The sequence below is a fragment of the Diprion similis genome, chromosome 2 (genome assembly GCF_021155765.1).
Source record: "Diprion similis isolate iyDipSimi1 chromosome 2, iyDipSimi1.1, whole genome shotgun sequence".
Classification (NCBI taxonomy): Eukaryota; Metazoa; Arthropoda; class Insecta; order Hymenoptera; family Diprionidae; genus Diprion; species Diprion similis.
The window spans coordinates 14444534-14469716 of record NC_060106.1 but is presented as its reverse complement, the minus strand read 5'-3'; the positions used below and the strand labels follow the sequence as shown (position 1 = coordinate 14469716).

Here is a 25183-nt window from a genome sequence, read left to right as displayed (position 1 = left end):
GGAAATATTCATTGCCTCCTGCAGGATCTGCAGGAATAACACAAGATCCGTAATCGGTGTCTACTGGATCTTGCCATAATTACTTGTCGCTTCAAAAAGGTCAGATACGTGGCTTTTTGTTTTTTAGACATGAAAAGCGGGCGTCACGTCTATGAAGACAGAGAAACAAACTTACGCAGTGACAAAACGTTTCGGAATGACACTAAGCTGCTTCTTGCTAACTTCATACTTTTTACGCGGTGTAATATTATTATGTTTCCGGGATTACCCCGCGTCAGGTACCAGACAACGAAGTGTTTCCTTCTGCATACAAGGACTCCTCGAAATTCACCAGACTTTGTGCAATGTCTAGTCTGTGCCATTTACTTTATTCATGCTCTGATCCTGTTTATCTACAAAGCAACATCATCTTAATTGTACTCTATTTTATGGACACTGTCCATACCCGAAGACAGTCCTACTTACCTCTACCCTCCATAGTACCCAGGATGAACACAGTCCTGTTCTCCAAAGTTAATTGCCCAATAGTGCATACAGACGTCGTGTAAAGTGACGCTTTCATGCATGCAATGGACGTTTCGACTCACTTTTCAATCAGACAACTTTTCCCTAAATTGATTCGACGCTTGAGTGTATCAGATTCTACATTCTGGTTTAAAAATGTTCATCAATTTTGGCGCGGGCTCGTTTCATTGGCAGGTAGTCCGACACAGGATCTCGGTCGATGCACGCCCAGTAGAACGTTCAAATTTCAACCGTGATCCGATAATTGAGCAAGTGGGTGTTTCACGGCTTACGAACACCGGTTGCCCCCTGCTGTAAATGGACGGTCATTCGCGCAGCGCGGATGGAGTAAGTCAATTGGTCCATCAAACGAGCACATACTGGTTTTCCGGATTGGATTTTCATCACTTTAAACCGCGTTTTTATGAACCCTTCTTCCTGGCCGAAGCAGGGCTAAACCAATGTACGGCCAGACTACCAACTGTTCAGTTCGCTACCCTGCGTGGAAAGAGGAAATTAATCGATGAGCATCGAGTGCCAAAGTTCACCCCGGATATGAAAAATGACGCATCATACATGATGTTCCATAAATTGGGGCTGAAACGTTCCTGCATAAGCTTTTTTCCGTAATATCGCGTGAATTCGTTGAACCTTGAAAATCACTAGAACGTAAAAATGCGTAGGATTTAGGGGAACGGGGAGGGGGAGGTTGTAATATCCTTTCTTTCATTTTTTTTTCTTTTTCTTGATTTTCGTGCTTTCTCGAATTGGTGGAAGCCTTCTGATATACGATAGAGTCGTACGAACAAAGTGTTTGAAACTCTTTCGTACTCGATATCGGCTGTATTGAGTCATGAAAAAAGTTACGCTAATTGAAGTATACAATTTACATAACCTTGGCGTTTTTCTTAAGTTTGAGACGATACCGTTAAGTTTTTTGCAATTAATTACATCCATTAGGCATTTAGGGCATACTGCCAAGCCAGGCTTTGCGCCTGTTGAACGATATTTCTTTTTCTTATTTATTATGTTTTTTTTTCTTTTGACAAATCTTGTTACTTTCCGTGCGTAATAGTTATAAATTTAAGTTCTTTGGTAAATCGATTGCAGACTGACAATTTTTCAAATTTTTTTTTGTTATTCTACAGGACTGCAATTCTACATTTTTCATACGTGAAACGCGGCATCGCACTCCAGGCAATCTAACGCCGAAGTTGAATTAATTAATCCCGGAAAACGAATTGGAAATTGAAGATCATATATTTTTATGCCACGTGCAGGTTTTCAGTTGAGGAAAAAATGGTTAAACTTTGTTTGACGAGATGGTAAATAATCCCGCGCTTACCTATGCATGCGAAACTGTCATTTATCTGTTGACCCCCTCGAGTGAATGGGCACTGGGTAAAGTGAGAGGAGGAAAGCGAAGTAGGACACGTAATAAATCATAAAAATGCGAATAAATGTTGAGAAGAAAAAATACATATATATATATATATATATATATATATATATATATATGCAAGTTCCGATATTGAGTTTTTCCTGATAATTCGATGGAAGGAAAAGCGTAAAATCACGTACACCGAATTATACGATATCCATGATTTGTCATCAGACGCGGACGTGAGTTTTCCGATTATTCAACCTGCAGGGCAATAAGCACGTTCAGAAAATAGCGAGAAGGAAGATCCTTCTAGTCAACGACGGAGAATCAATCTTAGTTCGCAGCTCGGAATTATATCTGGTTACTTAACGAGGCAGAAACTGAAGGCTGCTGTGGAAAATGGGCCTGCAATGAATGTACAATTCAGAGGACCTACAGCGTCGAAAGTCGAACGAGCCGAACTGCAGGGACGAGACGAGCAAAGTTCACATAGTCAAAAGATCCGCATAGTTTACCTGCCTAGTCATAACTTTATCACACAAGTGTCTTCGTCGTTATTCATCGTTAAGGGGAGGCATTGTCCTATTGTCAAGACACACTGAAGTGGCGAGAGAGAGGCTTAAACCGTATACCTTCCACGAGTTACGAGGACGAAGTCAAAATTCGTCCACCCCTATTAATTAGCTTTGAAAAATCTACCGCGGGGGTGTAAATTGAAATTCCGTACTTTTTGCCGCGACGTAAAATCCGTTAGCTCAACTCGGTGCCAAGGAACGAAAAAACAAGGAAAAAAGATAGAGAAAGAGAGAGAGAAAAAACTAATGTTGAAAGAAAAAACATATAGAGAAAAAACTCGCAAACCGACCCGACCCGACGCGACGGTCGTGTACTTGTAGAAGCGGAAATCGCAGGTGGTTCGCATCCCGTCCGTATAATACGCACGCCGGATAATTGAGTTGGGTGGCTTACTCCGCTGTGCTTTAAACCTCCGAGAGGCGTTTATTTCCACGTCGTGGAAGTTACCGTGATCCCTCTGCACTTGAGGCACGTTTTTAATTTCGTCTTGAGCCGGGTAATAGCCCGTACCTATAGTCAGCCGGATATTCTTATTTGTGTGGTAGACCTTTTTTTTCGCCACGGAAACGGAGGGAGGAGCTCGGCAATCGATACGGATTGGTATTTTTATTTCCCTCTAAACTTCCGGCTCGAATTGTTTTTTGTACAGTTCTTCCCTTATCGAATCACCGTGAATAAAGTGCGAAATCTTTCGCAAAAACGATTGATCCATCAATTTCCGCGTTACTTAGCTTATCTTGGTAGAAATCTAAAAGATCTATGCCTAATTCTTTGCGGCTGTGTTTTTCTATGCCTTTTTATCGTAATATCGCTTCTATGGATGATGAACGAATATCGAGTTATATCGAGGAGTGCGAATTTTCATCTGACTCGTTTCACTGAGTGCCATGTAAGTCGTCGCGTACAGCTTTAAACGATTTTATACTATCAGTCAGACGGGTAATGGGAGCCATTCAGTACGCCGCTCAGGTGATGACGGTGAGATTAATCTAGGCAAAGTTAATATCGTCGTACAGTCTGTAGACGCCTTTTACATAATGGAAAAAGGGAACGACTGCAGAGGTACGCATTTCACCGTTTAGATAGACTGCAGTTTAATGGATATAATATCGATCTCAACTCACACTTGAAATCGTGCGTCTGCTGGGCGAAAATAGGATCCAGGCTATATACCTATGGTACAAGTTCAGTGGAGTCGAATGAAGATGAAAAAGTTCTGCGAATAAGTGTAATAAGAGTTGAGACTAATTGGGTGCTAAACTCGAAGCTTGGTGCTTGACTTTTGGTGCCCGCTGCGAGTTTTAAGCCTCCTTATGCAATTAGCAGAAATTTGTTTTTAAGATGAAGTTCGTTCAGACAGAAAAGGGAATTCAGCCCCATCGGGTGAAAAGATTACATTTACAAATGTCGACGGGGTTGCTTGAGGATATCAAAATTTTGTTTCATCGATATTCAATATCTGTCTTCGCGTTATACAACGCTTTTTGCTTTTTCTGCTACCCTCCTCAGCAATGTTATTCGGTTTTCGTTCCACCTACAGACACACACGAGTAACCGACATGAAACGCTCCATTCGCCTCAGTCTGTAAGAATATATTATTAAACTTGCAATATATTTTTTGTACCCCAAAAGCATAGATGCCTCAGCTCTAGCTTTGAAGCACGAACATCATATAATTAATTGCATTCTGCCCATATAAGACGAGCTTCTCTATTTCATCTACTTTACGTACATCGGTTCCAATATTACGCGACGCCTGTATGCATAACGTATGCGGTATTATCCACCCTGCGAATCCTGCGGGGGAAAGTTATTCGCGCAAAGGTTCGTTAAGGTTAACGCGATGTTAAGTGTGGTGCGTATAAATAAGACCGAGGACGTGATGCGACGATCTGTCAAAGCTGCAGGTTGTAATTTAATTCCTTGGGGATGGTTGGTTCCGGCGATCCCCAGGTTTCAGGGATCACGTGGAACGTGGAACGTTTCGAGGTGGTGATGCTAATAGCTGGGTAAGGCTGGTTCTTCGACGTTGGCGATTTGGCGGGGAGAAAACTTCTTGGGAAATATTTTCGCGAGCGTCTTTTTATCCCCAGCACCGCCATTTGTCCTTCCAATTTTTTACATTCGTCTAGTCGCCAGAACTTCTTCGCCGAGTTTAGTTCGCCGATGTGTTATACCTACCACCTGAAACGATGAAAAGTGAGAGCCATTTTTCCGACCCAATCCGACCGAGACTAATGTGGTTGTTTAATGTTTTATCCCCCACCTTCAACAACTTGTTGCATGCAGCTGGTCGAGGTGGGTCTACTGTTACCCGGTTTGTAACTCAAAAATAAGAGGAAACTTTTCGACAGCGTGACACGCCGCTTTTGTTCAATGTGTATGTAACTCATCGTGGTTGTACACGTGTGGAGTTAACACTGATGAGCTGACGCGTCGTGATAATTATGATTCCAATCTCAATTCCCCGACAGAGTATAAAGATAATTTTTGGTAAGAGATGCAAGATGTGGTCTCCAAAATTTTTGATCACGTTTGAATTCGGGGTTTTACACGTTATTTATTTTCAAACGTATGAGTTAATTAATTTTCTGCGCAATTTTCAAAGTGACAGAAGTAATTCGATGTATTGCTGCGTGAATATGAAATATTTAGCTTGATGTAACTAGAAGAGTCGAAGTGAGTCGGTGAGGTATTTATAAACCATCGTGATTTCAATATACTCGTATTTATGTGAAATTAATCTGTGCCAGGTGATTGGTTGAACGTTTTTTACAAAGCCTTTTGAAATGAGTTTTACCGTTAATATACGTTCGCCGAAGTTATAGCTTTGAAAAGTTGTTGTCGAGCTTGTCTGGCAGAACAAGCTCTAGTTCAAAAGTGGAAAATTTGTACATGAACTTACTTTTGAGGCGGTAAAACGTAACTCGATGAAAATACCATCAAGGAACGGCGAAATTACAAGTCTGGAGAAAAGTGCCGATTAGCTCGTTGATTTACATCCGGTGAACCGTGTGAGGGGGAGAAAATCTGAAGCGTGGAAGAGTTTTCAAGAATTGCGCACAACTGTTCGAAGTTAATTTTCCCCTCACCGTCACGAGACAAAACGTCTCATTCTCGATGCGGTTGAATCTCACCAAAATTTTGTCGTCTTTGAAAAGAAAATGAAGTGAAACTAGCACGGGGAAAAATTTCTTGTCAGAGATTTCTTTTTATAGAGTTTTTGGAAAAAAATACCTCTCAAGTGAACGCGCACAAAAATGTTAGGCTTATAGCCGAGTCTAGAATCGACCGATGAAAATCCGAAAGAGCAACAAAACTAAGCGTCTGTCAGTCGGGACCAGCGGCTTAGTTCAAAAACAGCTTGGACCAGAAATTTTCTCCACGCGTTTGATGCTGATCCCTCGAAAGCTATTTACCTGAGTAATTTCGTCCTCAGAATAACACATTATACACTTACCTTCCACAAGCGAGAAGACACTTTTATTTTCTCTTTCTGCAAAAAGAATACCAAGTGCGTTTATACCTAGCGACGAAAATTTATACGACGATATGCGGGGTTTTAGTTTTTGCGGTACGGCCCTGAGAAATTCGAGCATAAATTATACAGGCGTAAGATCCAAATTTTTCACACGAAGACAACCTGAGCATACATGTGTGAAAAAAAGGGAGGCGAATGAAAAGTATTTAGATTAAAGCATTTTATTACTAATTTCGAAAAGGTTTTCGGCTCGAGGAATTTCCCTCGGAATGTTGCGGAATGCGAATACCTTATCCCTGGAAATTATGCAGCTACACAAGTTGTTGGAATCCGATAACGCGAAAGTGCTAGTCGGACAGCTTCTGACCGTAGGATTCCCGGCTACGGGAAACAAGGTTATACGCATATCTCAGCCAATATCGGTACCAGTTATTGCCAAACAGAGCAGTTGATTCAGTAGATTTTACAGCAAGGAAAGCACGACAGATGTTCAATTTTTCTATTCTGAAGAAAAATTTGTTCAATAACTATTTGTTAAAGTTTGATGGATATTTTTTTTTTCAAAGTTGTCCAAGCAACTCGAGCTCATTTTCCTTCGATTTATTTTGAACCTTAACTACGTCTCAAGGAAAATAATCTTCCGCTGTAGAAGGTTCTCTTATTGTTTTTAGAAGAGAGATATTTCTTGCCTCCGCTAGTAGGAAGTAACCATCTTGTCTTGACGCTGCACTGAACGGTGAAGAATTCAACGTTGGCTAATCATGCGATTCGCATGCTCCGAATTTCCATATTTTTCTTTACACAAAGACAAGAATTTCCGCGAGCACTCGAGCATCCTGCTTCGTAAGTTCACTTCACTTATTGTTGGTATAAAGCACTCGTGGAATTCACGGTGTGCATACATGCTGTTACAAAGGGTAAGATTACCCGTTTTACCCTTCTTTTTGGTCTAGTAGTCATCATAGATAAAAGAGGTATGAAAGTTTTCATGTGTTAAAAGAAGTGTAAGGTTGCTGCGTCAACCAGTATTATTGTAAGAACAGTCTTGTATCTGGAAACGAGTATCGCCAACAAAAGCATTTTTCAGTGCTTGATTTATTTTTGCCTTAACACTCTTTGAATACCGACCGCCAGCTAAATAATATTCTATATATATAAATTGAGGTCGTAACTGCACTAAAGAGAAATCACCAACTCTGCAAAAGCAACAGCTCCCAGTCATATAAGGTATCGTGTAAGACATATTCTTCAAGATCTAATAAAACGCTGGCAAAATAATGTCACCATGGTAATTTATTTAAAATTAATAAATAGAAATAAATCCTGCTTTTCGTGATAATTCAATGAATACAAGGTACTTCGTTCGTGCATCGCCGTTCTAATTACGAATTCCAGAAGGGGCAGAATCTCGCAGAGGAAAATATAAAAGCAGAGGTAAAAAAAGTGCCAAAAAATAATTAAATTACATTGTCCACGGGATGCCGATCTGCTAACGGAATTTGGATAATGGCTAATCTACAACACTTTCATCCAAGCTTTATGGTGGAACGTGGGCGGTCTTGTTTGGCCTCATCATGTTATAGGTCATGGCTATCAGCATTACGAGATGAGGAATAATGAATATTCTATCTTCAAGTGAATCACTTTCCACGTGCGAGGCATCGAAATCCACATACAAACGGGTGATGTGAAAAACTAGCTTTTCCGACATTTGTAGGTATGTGATTAGGTGGGTCGGGATAACGAAAGCCTGCAAATGGAAATCGGACGTGCTGTTTCAGACGTGAATTAATAACAAATTGCCCCTGCTTAATCTAACTCCCTGTTTCAAAATACACGTGATTATTACCTCGCGGCAAAGTTCAACATTGTAACATCGCATCACGATTGAGCATGCAAATTCTAAACCCTTCCATGGTTGTCATTAATGCCGAAGGGCACAATTGAACTGTTACTTTACCCTACTGTATATATCACGGCAATTATCTTTATCGTCAATTTCTCCAATTACCGTAAACTTGAAAATTCTACCACTATGTGATTTGTCATTCGATATAGAATCGCTGTCTGGCATACTGATAGAGTGTAATCACTGATAGAGTGTAATCACCATTAAACGAAAATTTAAAAATTATGAAAGCAAGCTTGCGGATCAATTGTTGAAATTCGATTTCAAGGAAATGTTTCAGTGCCGAAAAATAACGAGTGAAAGATTATATCCTGGTTACGTTAACGGTCCTTGATTTTTGTTCAAAACAACGGACGTAAATTTGTGGAAATGCCATGACACTGGACACAATAACGAAGGTGAGACGAAGGGTAGCCAGAAAAAAAAAATAAAAAAAAAAAAAAACACGGAAGCTTTCAGACCGAGTCTTCGATCGCGGAGGGAGAAGTGAACTTTTACAAGGCAGCTCTTTGCCCGGATTTCCGATCCCACTTTTCTCGTTTTTGTTTTTATTTTTTCTTTCTTTTTTGCGTGTGCGCGTGTTTTTTTCCCTCTTCTTTACCTCACCCTCGACATCGACAAAAACCGCTGCGAGTTACGTGCCGACGACGTACAAAATGTACATTATAGGTGCAGGGCAAAGACAACGTGTTCTTTTCTACCTTATACCCTTAGTCGTAAAATAAAAGGGTTCCGAGGCATTACGTTTAACACCGAACGCCGTTAAAACGAATGAATCGGATAAAATTCGACCTCCAACTGGCCTCGAATGTCATTTGACGGACCTTTTGCGAGAAATCTTTTTGTAGGATAGTATTACCGACTAATCCTTATATACGTACGTATGTATACGAGTGTGACACAATCTTGGAAAGACCAGAGCTTGGTTTACCTTATTTTTATTTTTATTTGTTTTTTGTTTTCTTATTATTTATCACATAAGTCTGCAGCTGGGACGTTACGGCGGGTGAATGTTCAGTCTCGTTTTTACGACGAGTGCTTACTTATCTTAACGTGGAGAAATCGTGTGCTTGTGCCTGCACGGCGAATGGGGATGCGCAATAGTCGTAATATGGGTATTATACTTAAGCACGATCAGAGTTAACAGAGATAGGTGATAGATTATTGTTTTACTCAAGTACCGAGCCCGGTGATTTTTTACGAAATTGGTAGAATGAAATCGGCACCCTTGAGGTAAATCGATAAAGAGTACATATAATATCACGTCGAGGGTGGAGAAATTGATGAGCATGAATTTCCTATTGCGCAAATCTGTTTCGAATAAATCATTCCGTTTTTATTCAGTGATTACGATTTGTTTCAATACGCTGCAGCGAAATAGTCGATGGTGTTACTCGGTGAAAAATTTCTCTTCTTACAGCTGCAGTGACATGACAGATTACATTCCTAGAATATTATGTCTGTCAAATGTAATCTCCGCGGCGATGGTTAGTCTGGCTTCCAGCTTATATTATATCGAGTATAACAATCCGTCTGTTAAGAAGTTGACTGACATCTGTGCACGCAGAAAAACGGTGGAAATACCGTGCGAATTTAATTTGCATATCTTATATACACGTGAATAGTAGTGACGTCGAATTTGTCGCTCAGAGATAGATATGCGAATGTACTTTCACTCGGGAATAGAATGGAAATGGGATAACAAATTGTTCCGGATTATCCGCCTTTGAAATCTACGTCCCGATGTTCGGTATTATATGCTCACACATAACACCCAAGAGATTCGTAACACCGAAACGCGCACTATCTATCCCACTCTGGAATAAGCTTTCAAGCAATTATCCCTACGCTATTTAGCTCCGGGAGGAAATTGGTCCCGAATCTTTGGTCCTTCGTCAGTGACTTTGCCCCTCTGATCCGATTTCTTCCGAAATCAGAGACGGCTAACAAGTATTAGACAGGAAAAATATATCACAAGGTTAAACGAAATGAGTCTTGGAATACCCGTCAGCTTCCTCCGCTGCAGAAGCCTCGCTTGTTCGAGAAAATGCGAAGCCTCTCATGATTTCACCGTAATAATTTCATCACGAACATTTTATTTCGTCCAATAGAATTATTTTTAAGGTTAGCATTCGAGACTTGAAAAATACCTTCCGCGTGGCTAAGAACTTACGGCATTTCAATTTTACCACAAATTTCCAAACTCGGCCGTGCAGCTGTTCTACCACTCTCACGAGTCTCATCATTACCTATTTCACAAAATAAATATTTTCACTAACAGGCTCTGAAGTTTTCCGTTAAGTCGTTAAATTTTTATACCAATATCGACGTGGCCTGTGTAGATTTAAAAGTAGGTTTGTATACCGAGTAGGTGTAAGCTCGTAAATAACAAACGTTACGTAGGCCAAAAAATTAAGCCCGAACTTTGTGTGAGCCGCCGCGTAGCTTTTCGTCGGAAACATTGCTGGTGTGAATTAAAATCTAGGCAACAACATAGCTCCAAGTTCAAGGAAAATTAGTAATCTTCTCGAAAATGGTAATTTTACTTTGGAGCCTTTCATGTCGCGCTGAAGACTCCACCCTGTTATTACCCTTCGTCAAATAATTTTTCGTGTAAATAGAAGGTGTAACTTATTAGATGGGTATTTACTGGTCGACCAGTATTGGCTTGAAACTATCCATCAACGAAGCAACTTCACCTACCTCGTTAAATTTCCCACCAGAGAGAAAACCGCGACTTCACTCCATTGTCGCTATAATTAGTCATCAACCAAGCAAATTTACATCGCACCGGTAGAATACCTGACAATTTATTATTACCACCTATTTCATAGTAATTACGTTCTAATGAAAAGCTTAGGTGTGTTATTATACTGTATGCGAGTGACGTTCCGCAACCACTTGACACGTAATTTTCACACAAAGTTCTATCGTACCGAACGAACTCAAATATAATGGACGAGAAATTCGGGAGGAGACGATATAGTTGCCGATATTTTTTTTTCTTTTTTTTTTTGCGGCGGAGAGGTTTATTTACGACGAGAGATGAACCGCTAGGAAACTCCAAGATGAAGTTGAAAATCCGTGTTGACGAGTTTGCGTGCAGGGAATGGAACGGAAACCGGAAATGTCGACGTGACGGTAGACGCGGAGTCGGTATCCTCCTTTACTTGCCTTTCGCAGGATTTTCCGTGATTTTTAAGCTGCTTTTACCGGTATCAACCCTCTATTCTCGTGGGTACCCTACCGCTCAACCAGAATAAAGTAACCGAAACCCCTTTGATCCCACTGAGTGTACCGTTGAAAAATTAAACAGTTTCATTTCTATGTACCAGATACAAATGTGTGGATGTGAAAAGGAAAAGAGACCGCGATGCGAAACTTTGGTATTGTTATGTGGCCGGGCGTTTCACGTATTTCAAATTTATATATCAGGTGCAGGTGCATGGTCGTGTGTTTTTATGCGCAGAGGGTAAACCGTGCAATTTCCGTCGGAAATGTTTGCTGTCTGGAAATCCAACTGTCTTCCCGAGTTATCGTGGGACGTGGGTGAGAATTTGTGAGAGACGATAATTCGTGACTGGGATCGATAAGTTTCCTGCACTGGTTTCATCGGCTAAAACTCACCAACAAAGATTATTCCGGCTAGTTTCCGATTCTTTTCAGCAGCCCCGGTCCTTCGACTATCAGAGAAAGTTGGCGCTGCCATGAAGGAAAGTGCTTCACTTTTATATCTCAAGGATTATCCCCGAGCTCGAATCGCCACGCTCCATTCGGGTCTACGGGCGAACGGCTTACTCTGTCGGAGGAAATTGAATGCTCAACAACAGCGGACACCTGAGGATATCCTTAAACTTGTATTCGCCCGTGTCCAACGGCAACGATCGGAAGAGATACAGAAATAAAATACGTGACAGGAATATTGAGGGGTACGAATATGCGGAAATAAATTAGAAAACTGCGTCGAGCAGTTTCCGGATGCGTATTCATTGTAGATTGAAATATTGTAAGTTCATTCGAGGATGAAGTAAAAGCTTTTTTTTCTTCAAGGATGCCTTTCTTCGGAAGAAATAGTGAAATTCCCTCCAATTAGATGCTTACTCTTCATGAGAGATGCTGGGAATTTGATTCACTCGTTGTCTAGTTTCTGGTCGAAAACATGGGGCACGTTTGTAAACTACTTACAAAGAAGCCCGGCTTTCAGATTATCATTAACTCACCAAATGATATGGCAGCTGCAGCCGAGGAGTGAGAATACGAGTAGTTGTAGAAATATATCGAGATGTGCATTTTACATAAATTGATACAGCTGTAGTATTATAATTTGAAGTGAAGAACTGGTGTAAAGAAATAAGCTGAGGAAGATAAAACGGGAGGAATAGAAGTCCCAGCCACGGAAAAACGTAGCAATAACGTATAATTTTCTTTGCTTCCTATTCTAGGATACTGTTGTATTTTATATTACGAACTTTTCCTGGATATAATTTATATTGCAAACAGAGATTGGCAAAAGTTCATCCACCGTGTCTCCGAGAATAACCGATTAATATGGAAGAAATTTCACTCCATTCCAGTGAAATTATCTCGCTCTCATTTAATCCAGCAATTCTACCATGGTATAAGCTGTACGCGATACTTCCTGTAAAACGGATACCGAGAACAATTATTTATTGTTGATATACTGCTCATTGAATTCCACCTCGTTTTTCGCCGCAGGCTTGAGAGTGATCTTTTCAACGGAAACAATTTCGAAATACTCTGGCAGTTTGCCGACAGAAAATATATCCTCGATAAACGTTGGGTGAACGTTATGTCAGTTTGTTTATTTTTCTTTGTTATTCTTAACCAAAACAATTATTTCTTTTCACCAGCCTATAATAGTTAAAGAAAACAACAATCGAGTATCTCACCACCGACGAACATTAGACAGACATTATCCATACATTTGTTTATATTTCTACCGCGTCTTTACCGAAGTCGATTTCTAAGTGTCCAAGAAATATTTTTCTTTTCTGGAAAATTTAGAGACCTAAACGGAGGTGGAGAGGTTCGGATTTCTTCTACGTTTAGTTGTTGTTTTTTTAGCGAAGGGCACGTCGCAGATTCTGGTGGGAAATAGCTGGCTCGAATAAAGTATAAATTATTCATCCAATCGTGTCGGAGGAAAGATTGAAAAATAGTAGAAAAAATTGAACGAACTCGAAGGGAAATGTTGCGCACTATTTTTGCCGAAGGGAAAAGTTTGGACGTTCCAGATTTTCCGAGTGGTCGAAAAATAGGATTTACTCTCTGTCTCTACAATCGCATTTTTCTACGAGTATTGGATACGTGCTTTTATTCTGCGTTTCGGAGGTAGACATGTGCCGCATGCAAAAGCCGGTGAAGTTTCCAACACACAAATAAACTGGATTAAATTCTAGTGTTTCTACCAGATGTATAAATTTTCGTCAAAGTCTAGACGTTATATTCATCAGCATCCAAGGTAAACAGCTTAATTAATTAAATACGTTAGAGAAGTGACGTGTGAGATATAAACACCGGAACTAGCGTCTCGGCTGCAGGTCGTTGAATTTCGCGAAGAGAGTTTTCGCGAGGGGGAAACTCGTCCTCCACGTTTATTTGACTAAAATAAATTATATCAGACATTCCGTTCTACGGTACGTCTTGAGATATTATCTTTTCAAATTCACCTAGCTTTTTATATAAGCAGATCTTTCGCGCTATGGCGAAGAAGTTTTTTCAAAGAAGACGAAGCAAAGGGGAAGAATTTGAGAATAGCGAAACGTAAATCCACGTCCAATACTGTCTTCTTCGACGTATCGTATCGCGTCATTTCTTACAACGAGTTGCTTTTTGCTGAAGCTACTATAATTTCTCGAGACAAGGTGCCTTCTGGGAATAATTAAACCCCGGCATAGTTAGAGATTAGTTAATTTTCTAATCCACTGAACAATGGGATTGGCGCATGAGTCGCAGGTGATAAGAGACGGGGTTTAATTAAGCATTGTTGAATTATACACCGATAGTTTATTCTGTTGTTCAGACCTAGGCCGCGGTAATTTGCGTGAGAAAATTTTAATCATCGATTCACCTTCCGGATCCGGAAAAAAGTTTTTGCAAGAGATGCGATGTGATTTACGTAACGTAATTTTATTATATTAAATACTCCGTATAGCTATCAAGATATCATTGTTCCTGTTAACCGAGGAGACAATGGGAGGAAAAACTTTGGGATTATTTTCCGAGGTATTTAATCGTATCATCTCCTGCTTGCCCCTCATAACCTCGAACCTCGAACTGTGTACTGCCTTCATTTTCGGCACAAAGAGGTAATCGAAACGATCAATAGTCCGGTATGGTACACAATATACCTAACATACACAATGGACCGGGAATCGCGCGGTCGGTAATTTGTTTGTTTCAAGATTAGCGAAACGTCTTTGCCATAATTACAGTCTAATTTATGACGATTAATCAAAGGGTTGAGCAGCCGAAAAACCTACGGATTCTCAGATCTCGAGAAGTTTCGGTACTTCGACGACGAGGGCTTTTCTGTCAGTCTCGCGATTCTTCGCCCATTTCGCGAGAGGTCTTCAAGAATTCGCAAAAATATTCGCATTCGTGAGTAAGCGTATTGCAGGATATCATCGCAGCGACTTTACCCTTATTTCTTTTTATTAGCCGCGATTTTACGTAAAACCCGTCGTTATGAACCTAATTTCAAGCCATCTTTGCAGGGCGAGGCTGAGTGAAAACGAATTGAAATTCCTACTTTATCAATGGCATTTATCTTCGCTCATTGTCAGTCTGTTCGGTTGATAAATTGCATCTTTTCAGCGTTACTTCAATTCTTGTTTCACAAACGATCCGCGATTCATTTAAATCGGTAATGATTCCTCTAATTTCACCCACGCAGACGCAATTGGTCGCCATATGCAATACACGTATTAATTAATTGCACGCCGTTTGTTTCGTATTCAAATTAACGGGTAACAGATGTACATACGATGGAAATCTCGACTTGTCTCAAACTGAAACCATTCACCCTCGCCTGTCCGAATTTTTATACCTCTACATTTTCAGAATAAATAACATGACGCAGCACTCGTAACGTAGTTAATATTCATTTATTTGATATCTGTGAAACACGTGTTACCGCGCAGGCAACTTTGCCTGTTTATTCTTCGTTCTGATAGAATGTACAAAGTGTATAATACGAAACTCAAACAGGCAACTTCACAGAGAGGAAAAAATCTTCATCTTCAATCTCAACGTACGCCGTTACTGCGAGATACGAATTCGTGCCTCATCAAGGGGTGGAATTCATCGTGATATTCTCGCCGAGTGTTATACTTTAACAAAAGTTTTTTCCCCTTTTAATGATTAAGAAAATAGTGAGAGTGAATTTCCATCTCTAATAGGTACCTGAATATTTTTTGATGCAATAATGTGGACGATTAGGGCGCAGAGCGTAGAACGTTGAGATGTTTCTCAGAGCTCGGACATATCTAGGTCGCATTTCAAGAGCTTTTTGCGTTTCAATTGACAAGGAAAAAAAAAGGTGTCTGCACGTCGCGCAAACGCGGCTGCGTTTTGATTTCTTAAATTCCGCCCTGAAGCGTTCCACGTAACGTGATTTATGCACCATCATCCCCCATTCCCATCATTCCTCATAGCGAAATTTGCGTATGTATAATCCGTTCCGTTCCGGATCACATAAACTTATTCGAAACTCCCGTGAGTGCCATACGCGAATGGTTCGAGCTCCCAATCCTGCATTGAACGCAAAGCTCTCACAACTTATTTCAAGGTTTTCGGTATTGACTCAGGGCAACGTCGCGATTGATCGGTCTCGTGCATATTAATGCAACCTTGCAGGGTTTGATGACGGTATTGGGTTTGCCTCTGATGGGTGGCAAGACAATCGATGTGGTAATCACATGCGTCAAGCGTCGATCAAAGCATTCGAAGCACTGAGGTGTCGCGAAGCTTGGGAATTGCGGTTGTTCCCTTACACCATCAAAGATTCGGGGTCGGGGGTCGAAGAATCCACGCGTCGAGTCAGTGGTCGGAATCAGGGTTGACGTTATATGGGGAACGAAAATGTAAGAAAGAATATCACGATGTCGTGTCATTCGTTGGAAATGAGTACACACGTGGGTACCAGTTGAATGTATCAGTCTGAAGCTGGGGAGTTTAATTAACCCGGAAATATATATTCAAGTAGAAAAATTAGGCGGCGGCGAAATGGCGAGTGAAACGAGATCACTCGGTTTGAAAAATTGAGGGTGCAGGAAAAAGGAGAGAGTTGGAAGTAAAACTTTGAATCACATTCGCCTCCGGAGGCCGTGGCAGTTCCTTGTTCCTGCACAATTCCCAATTCGGTTATCCGGCGAATCGCATTTCCAAACTCTTCACGCATTATCCCCGGCTATTTAATGCCTGCACTTTTAGCACTTCTCTATGGCCCTGAAAATCGTTTTCCGCGACTTTGGTCATGGGGACCTGCTACCCTATTTCCCTAGCGAATACTACTCTTCCGTATACATTTGCTCTCGGAATTTGCTCTAATATACCTACTAAAAACGATGTTTTGCTATCTGTCGATATTCCACGGCATATCCCATATGGTTTGTTACGTGAGAAAATATATCTGCGATATGTGACCATCGCAGGGTTGCAAAGTTGCAGTTTTTTTTTTTTTTTTTTTTTGCTTTTCTTCTTCTTTCTTGCTATAAAACCTTACTTGAATTTTCTCAATAGCTGAATTGTTTCGTACAGCGAATTCAATATGCTAACAAAACGTTCCGTTTTACCATCTCTTGTGTTTCGCCGTGGGCCTATAGCGAGAATTTTGTTGGTCTCGAGTCTTCCTCTACATATCGGACGTTGTCAGCAGTTGCGAATTTCGCGGCGGCAATATCTATAACCGAAGCACCCTTTTACCGAATCGTAGCTCGAACTGCTGGGCAGGCAAAAATTGCCGGCCTTTCCTTGAACCCTGGGGCCACAGGTTGAACATCAGGGAGACAGAAAACATGATAGGAATAGTATAAAACTTTTCTAGAACTTTTTTGCACACCTGACTGAAGCAGGTACGAATATACGCGACGCGATTGGAATACCGTGTAAGTCGTACGATCTGCATGCATGCATATAATCGCCGTGAGCATAGCAGTACTGGGATTTCTAAGGTATTTTCGTCGCCTTAAACCAGCAACCTTATAAATTATACATATTATGCATGGATAGCTCGAAGCGTCTTCTGTGCCATCGGGAAGAATCTGTAGTAGGTACGTCAAATGCAGGGGACTACAAATTATCCAGAGGAGATTGCAATCGAGTGAGTTTACCTGAGAGTAGACGTTAATCGCGTTCAATAAACATCCGGAAGTTGGCCGGATTGCCGTGGTTCCGTAATGGTTCTTGAGTTGAAATGTACCCTGGCTCTATTGACGCAGCTTCCTGCACTCTCTCGGGATTTGAGAAAACTCATGGAGTTAATGTGGGCAAAACGGATGGGCTAAAAAGGATAACGAGGCGCGTGACTGTTGTATGCCCATCTCGCATTCCGTCAAAAATGAAATTCCCCGTGCAGAACGGAGAAATACGTCGAAATTTGTAACGCCGAAACAGCTCGTTCATCACCGGAGCGAAATCGATTCTGCAGGTCTTCGGCGACTCGAGTCTCACTGTGTCAATCGAACGGTATAAATTGTTGTAAAAGTTGATTCTTGACCTCGTTATGTTGAAAGAGGTAGTATTCTTGGAAACGAAGGTCAGAAAGAATTTATATTAAAAATCTGTTCAACAATAAGGAAGATATAAATTGTTATCCGATAGCGTATCGATTCACGCCTGAAGGGCTTAGCGGAAATGATAGTTCGAAGACCGCTGATGCAAAGATTATTCTAAAAAGTGTTTGCAGAGGTCAAACAACTCGCAAGAGAACATTATAATCTCGATTCAATGGTCAAATGTATTTCTCCTGAGTGTTGGTCGAAAAGTTTTACCCACCTCGAGTGGTTGTGTCAACAGGACTTGTGTGGAACGGGATATATAGAGAGCTCCCTCGACCTACCGCGGGAATAAATTTTTGACAAAGCAGGTTACCCGCCGTACGTTTTTCTTCTTCTTCGCGAGATTGAAACGCGCATTTTACTCCGGGTGAAAGTCATATTTCATACATCATAGGCGGAAACTTATTCTTTACACTCGTCGACACGCGGGCTGAAAAGGTAGATTCCTTTCGCTTATGTATATCGATTGACTGCGAGTATCGCAATCTACACAAAGTAGGTACGTCTTTGTGGAAAAAAGCGGCGTTCTTTGATCTTTTCGCTTCTATTATATTGCTCATATCGCATCTTGTCGTAACCATTTTTAACGAAAAAATGAAATTCTCTGTTTTATGTCAAGTATGTACATCTACTCGAGGATTCTTGACATGTCAGTCTCTATTATTACGGGCACTGAAAATGATACACGGCTCTACAAGACAATATATACGAAGACGACGCAGTGGGGGAAAATGATTGTGGTGTAGTTTTGAAGGGAGTGTATTTTCACTCTTTAACGGTACGTTATTCGGTTATTCGATCAGACTGATGTCGTATGATATTTTAGTTCGCGTCACGAGGTCACTCCGTATCTCGCAGGTTCCCGGATGCCTTGACAGACAGAATCGATGGCTCGGTCCAGCCTCGCAAATATCGGTCACTTTGCCGTCATCATTTCACATCGACTAATCATCCCCTCCCACTTTATTAACTTAGTTTGACAGGCGCGAAATATTCCGTCCCTGACGTCTGCAGTATATTATCACTCTTCCGGCCCCCCGATGATCAGATACGTACGATCAACATAACTTGGCCTATACTCGACGAGAAAAATTGTGCTTCCGGCTGTACTTTCACCGCCACCGAGACAACCGGGGTTTTAGGGTCGCACAAACGCCGACATCATCTCTTTCCGAAGCTTGTTCCTCTCGGATGATAAATCTGTCATTGCAGTTTTTTTCGGTGACAAGTTTTCATCGCTTGATCCCCGGGCCACGCTGTGATCCGAAGTTACTACAACCTTAGCTAACGATGTAAGACATTATGCAAGCGGAACTTTTGCTCAAGTTTTTTTTCTTCTTTCGAAGTTGAAGTTGTCGAAATTGGAATGTTTTATCATCCAAAAATTATGAGGAAGAAGTTCCGTGGACAGTGTCAATTATTTGATCGTTGGAATAGAAGAGAAAATAATTCTTCACTAAATTTTTACTTTTTACAATATGTGCCTGCTATTGGAAAAATTGAACGTTGAATCGTAGTGCACAATTCGGAACAGAGTCTAATAAATTTGATATTGGTATATAACAAGCATATGCAAACCCCCGATAGATAGACTCGAAATCAATGGCTTGAATTATTTGTATTCGTGGAAATACGGCTCGTAATTACGACGTTTTTTAGAGGATAACGGACGATTAATTCTGCGAAATTGATGCACCTGCATGCATCGGTAGGAAAGCACATTGTACGTAATTACAGGTTTTAATTAATCTCATTAAGCGAACGTTTACACGGTAAACGAATGTATCCCGTATTCTACGAGTATAACAATGACCAGCGCTGAGGCGTATATTTATCGAGTTTCTCTCACAACCAGTGAAGACAGGTGACATAAAAGAGAAACGTATTGATCACTGCAATCTCTGGGTGACAGGTAATTTTCAGCGTGGAATTAATTACACGTGCATTATACCTGGATCAAACAACATTTAAATGTGAAACAAATATCGATGCATTAATCGGTGAAAATGAATGTCAAAACTCGAACGCCTTGCTTAAATTGTTTGTAGAATTAACGGTAAGCTGTGAGTAGGTGTTATGGTGCAAGGGCGTAAAGCAAACCAGCTTCCATTCTGCACTGTAAAATTTTTAATTCAATGGCGCATGTCTTTCTATAGAATATTATCAGCAGCAATCTTCAAGTTATTCTCCAGCTTGAACGGCGAAATGAATTTTATAAATCACAGCAGAAAATTTGATGAATCAGGAGTTCATTCATTATTTGTGAAGCCGGAAATTAGTCATTACTTTCGACATGGTTCATAAGACTTGTGTGGTTGTTATTTGACAGGACGGAGATTCGACAAAGTTGCTGCCCATCCAGATTAGGTTATTAAGAACTTTGTAGGATATTTTACCACCGAAAGTAAAAACTTTAGTCACCGATGAGCTTTTGGTTATAGAGTTGGACGAGTATTCGAAAATGAAAAATTGACTCCGGTTACATCAGTACGTTTTAATCACTCGCTCTTGTGTTACGTACGAGAAGCCGGTCATTATGTTTTTCGGGAAGGGAAAGGACACGTGTCCTCAGCCCGTGCCTTATCACGAGTAACCAGAGTGTTAGTACCAGGGCTGGGTAGTATTTGAAATGATTCCATTTGAAATAGGCATTTAAAATGTAAAATGGCATTTAGCATTTTCCATTTTAAATGGAATAGACAGAAGCATTTCCATTTTATATTTCAAGCGGCAAAATTTATCCATTTAACCATTTGTAAAATGGTAAATGGTTTTTTTTTTTTATGCTCCCGAAAAACTTTTTGGTCCATATTTTTGAATCGATTCTTTACACGGATTCTTTATGACTGAGCGACGTCACAGTGCCATGCTCATTGGCCACTTTAACATTTCCACGAAGAATAGTTTTCAACTGCAATGCTTGTAGTACTAACAAAACAACGACATGTCTTTAGAGTCCTTGAAACAATTTCCAGCAATCAAAGATCTATTCCTGAAATATGTATAATACACCGCTGCCTTCATCTGCGCCTGTCGAACGCTTAATTGTTTTCGTACGGTGGTATGGTCATAAGGCCTAATAGGCGTAGCATGGACGACACTTCATTCGAAATGCAATTGCTCCTTAAAGCAAATGTTGCATTTAATACGTAAAAAATGGACTGATATTTAGCATGTTCTATGTAACATCTCCTCATTAATAAAAACAATAATTTTCTAAAAACTATTTTGCATTTTATAATCCATTTCAAATACCTATTTTGTATTTTACATTTTAAATACATTTTGAAAACCATCTTTCATTTTCCATTTCAAATGGATTCCAGATACCATTTTACCCAGCCTTGGTTAGTACAACTATTTGTACAGTTGTTGTCGCAGATTATTTAGAAGTCTGTGAGTACATTTTTTAAATATTAAAACATAATTATTATCAACGTAATAAAAACCCGTTCAATTTGTACTGCAGAATGTTATTCGCATTTGCATGGGACTTTTATTTCACACATGAAAAAATTAGGCTTCGAGCAAGGAACGTCATTGAACAGAGGTTCGTAAGTACGGAGCGTTGTGAATTTCAGACAGATTTTAAGTATCGGGAAATTCTGAGTAGTCATGTTCCACGGTGAGTTTACGGCGGCGAAATTTCTACAGCATAAACGGTAAAGAAAATTTACTGACCGGTAACACCAACCAGAGCACAAACGTTCCTTTACTTCCTCAATACCCTCCACCAGCTGTTCGGACGCTTGTCCAATTGTGATCTCTGGCCTTTAACAAGATCAGCTCTGCCAGTGATAAGAATTAATCAGAAATATTAAACGCATTAAAATTCAATTGTCTTGGTACTGTTTTCATGACTTTGATAAGTATTGATTATAGATTTCAGCTGTGTTAGTGCACCAAACGTAATGAATAAATCACGTGTGAACCGCGAAATGACAACAACGTGTGGTATTGAGAAATAACAATTTACTGATAGGGAAAGTGTGTGGGCAGTGCTTGTTGGGTAAGTTTGTTATGCAGCGGAATTTTTGTAATCGATTGATAATTAAGATTTCGAGGACCGTGTGACCATAGAACACCAGTGAATTGATCGATTTCCAGTACACCCCCTTAATTCTATGCTACATACACAATTCATTTAGATTCTATTTCCGCCCAATCCACATAATTCATGAATTTTCTTTTCAAATTTGGTTTTTTGAAGTTAAACAAATTTTTCTCTCTTGAATAATTCAAAAATTTTATAGATCAATCAAACTATATTTAGAAGTAATCTAAATTTTTCGAGTTTATTTCTCTTTAGAGCCTTCGTCAAAATATCGGCGACATTATTTTCTGAATCTACTTTTATAATATGAATTTCATTAATTTTTAGCATTCATTTACAATGAGGAAAACGAAACCAGCAAACGCAAACTTCCCAAAAAGGGCACCACCCGCTTGTGCGGCGGTCAACATAGAACACTCGGCTTCTGTGCATGATTCCCACTTTTCGAGTCAATAGATGTGACCAGAATTGAGTCGGAAATAACGTCCTATATACAACACAGGACTAAAAAAAGTCGAACAGGACAAGAAAACTTCGTCTCTGGTTCCGCGTTTATCACTTTGATTCCAAGGGAAACCACGATTATTCTCATTCTTATTTCTACGGTTTTTGTTACTCTTTTGACCATTGGCCTGGTCCTTTCTGAGCCGGTTTTCGGTTATCCTCCAGAGGCGTTTTCTACGACTTCAACCTGTCGAATTTTGGCTACGATTAAGTAATGCCGTCTCAAAGCCTCTATTTTGAGAGCTTTAATTGTGGTGTCTCTAAGTGCGAAAACTCCGGCGATACTAACGGCAAGTCTGACGTTAGGGTCGTTTATGGCTTTCACGAATGCTTCGATTGCTATAAAATTTCTTACACTTTCACCATAGGAAATGGCCGTTTTCGACAAACGATCTGTATCTTGGCCAAGAGAAGCCAAATCTTCGTCGTGTTTTTGTCGTCTGTTTTGTAGTTGAGTCAAATATAGCTTTTGTAAATGTTCAGTACCATATCTAAGTCTTAGAGCACAGCTCAATTTGTCATAATTGAACATCTCAGAAGGAGAAAAAGTCAACAAAACAGAAACTGTCGGGCCTCGTAAACAGACTGCCAAATTATTTGCTTTTGCAGCAGAGTCTCATTGACTGTGAATAGCTGATGCTGCAAACTGGTTCTCAAAATCGTTCCAAGAAATTTGACTGTCAAATGTGGGTGGCATTATTGAAGATGAAGGCCTAGTTGTAGAGAAATGAGTTCGGACTAACCTCGGGACGGTGTTCGGGACAGCTCGGAAAAGACTCATCGAGGTTAATCTCCGGGGCGTCTTGCATTGAACTTTGAATGCGGCTGCAAGCTACAGGACGAGAGGGTTGCACAAAAAAGTGAATATCTCTCGAATTCTATGCCCAACTGGTTAAGGGCTTTGCAGGATATTTTACCACCGAAAGTAGAAACTTTAGTTACCGTTAAGCTTTTAGTTATAGGGTTGGACGTTATTCGAAAAGGAAAAATCGACTTGAGTTATATCAGTACGTTTTAATCACTCGTTCTTGTATGACATACGAGAAGCCGGTCATTATGTTTTTTCGGCAAGGGATAGGACACATGTCCTCAGCCCGTGCCTCATCACTAGTAACCAGACTGTTCGTACAACTAATTGTACAGTTGTTGTCACAGATTATTTATGAGTCTATGAGAAAATTTTTGGAACATTAAAACTTAAGTATTATCAACGTAATAAGAACCCGTTCAATTTGTACTGCGGAATGTTATTCGCATTCGCGGGGGACTTTTATTTCACACATGGAAAAATAAGGCTTCGAGCAACGAACGTCATTGAAACCATTAGTTTTGTTTTCAACTGATAGGAAAGCACCACATTTTTCATTACCGGCAGCGTTGTTGGGCTCACCACCCGCCCACTTGACAAACGGCAATTTATTGCCTAGAAAATAAGAAAAGGGAAAGAAGATAACGTCAAAATATGAATCCTTAGAATTGGGTACTTCAAATACTGATCAACTCACCGTGGACCGTTGTCCACGAATTTTCGTCGTCTCCACGTTTGAATCCCATATGGAATTCGAAAACCTTTTTGCCTCTGCCTAAATAGTGTCTCCCCATGAAATTCACAATATCGTATTGCGCTCCATTCTCAACCACGACCAACGTTGCATTCTCTGCTTTACATAGTTTTTCCGAGTCCGGCCATCTCGTTTTTTCATCAAAATGAATCTTGTACGCGTGCTCACTGGTTTTGAACCGACAGTAATCCTTAGGTATGACTGGGCAGAAATCTGGTTTTGGTGGGGGGGTTTCACCCTCGGCAATCTCTGGTGGCTCGTAATTGTGCAACTCCTCTATAAACGGACAATTAGAGGTTTCCGCGTTCTTCGGGTGTACGGAAGCTGAAATCGAAATGGGCGTTACGAATGGTACGGGTTCAAAAATTATTGTATTTAAAAATTTTAGTACAACGCTGAAATGGATAATCTGTGACACTTGTAGAGCCTCTACGGGAACAGCGTCCAGCATTGGATCACTTCCGCCGAAGAAGTTCACTTACGACGACGGTGGTGATTCCGCGAGTAGACTTCCACCAACATGAGGATGACCAAGACTGGAAGTACACCGACGCGTTTGCGCATTTTGGAGCCTTCTGAAATTGATGAAATTTCAAGTGTATCTGAGGTTTTCACTCTCGTCTAGTTTCCTGATTTCACAGATTTGTCATATCAATTAATTGTTGGATCTCTGTGTAGTAGCAGAAAAGTCATTTCGAGAATACACAGATCAAATAAAGCGGTAAGCTTACTGACAGAGGTTCGTAAGTACGGAGCGTTGTGAATTTCAAACAGATTTTAAGTATCGGGAAATTCTGAGTAGTCATGTTCCACGGTGCGTTTACGACGGCGAAATTTCTACGACACAAGCGGTAAAGAAAATTTACTGACGGGTAACACCAACCAGAGCACAAACGTTCCTTTACTTCCTCAATACACTCCACCGGCTGTTCGGACGCTCGTCCAATTGTGACCTGGTCAAGAACTCTGGCCTTTAACAAGCTCAGCTCTGCTAGTGATAAGAATTAATCAAAAATATGAAACAAATAAAATCCAATGGTCTTGGTACTGTTTTCATGGCTTTGATAAGAATTTAGTGTGAATTTGAGCTGTGTTAGTGCACCTGACGTAACGAATAAATCACGTGCGAACCGCGAAATAGGACAAGAACGTGTGGTATTGAGAAATAACAATTTACTGATAGGGCAAGTAGGCGGGCAGTGCTTGTTTCTTGCGAATAATGTCAGGAAAAAATTCAATCGAAGTATTGCAGGAATATAAAAGGAGTTTCTCTATTAAAAAACTGTTATTTCAAAGCTTAACAATTTAATCAACTGCATACTTTATGCCAGCTTCTTACTGTCGGCGTCTACGCCCATTTATAGTATCGAGCATCAATTACAGAGGTTACATTCTATTGAATTTCCAA

At 40.4% G+C, this 25183-nt stretch overlaps 2 protein-coding genes across 4 annotated transcripts in view; one reads left to right on the top strand and one right to left on the bottom strand.

Moving 5' to 3' along the window:
• Positions 1 to 25183, top strand: part of LOC124416101 (neuropeptide CCHamide-2 receptor-like) — a 66555-nt gene that overhangs the window by 8059 nt on the left and 33313 nt on the right. The window lies entirely within an intron of this gene.
• Positions 23282 to 24804, bottom strand: LOC124416104 (C-type lectin lectoxin-Thr1-like). 2 transcript variants are annotated; one of them, XM_046896981.1, is made up of 4 exons: positions 24659 to 24804; positions 24258 to 24350; positions 23719 to 24099; positions 23282 to 23636 (listed from the first exon to the last, which is right to left on the bottom strand). In XM_046896981.1, the coding sequence occupies exons 2-4, from the start codon at positions 24337 to 24339 to the stop codon at positions 23461 to 23463; spliced, it is 639 nt and encodes a 212-aa protein (XP_046752937.1). In that variant the 5' UTR covers positions 24340 to 24350; positions 24659 to 24804; the 3' UTR covers positions 23282 to 23460. The 2 variants fall into 2 exon arrangements, with proteins under 2 accessions (XP_046752937.1, XP_046752938.1); XM_046896982.1 differs by having other exon boundaries at positions 24646 to 24793.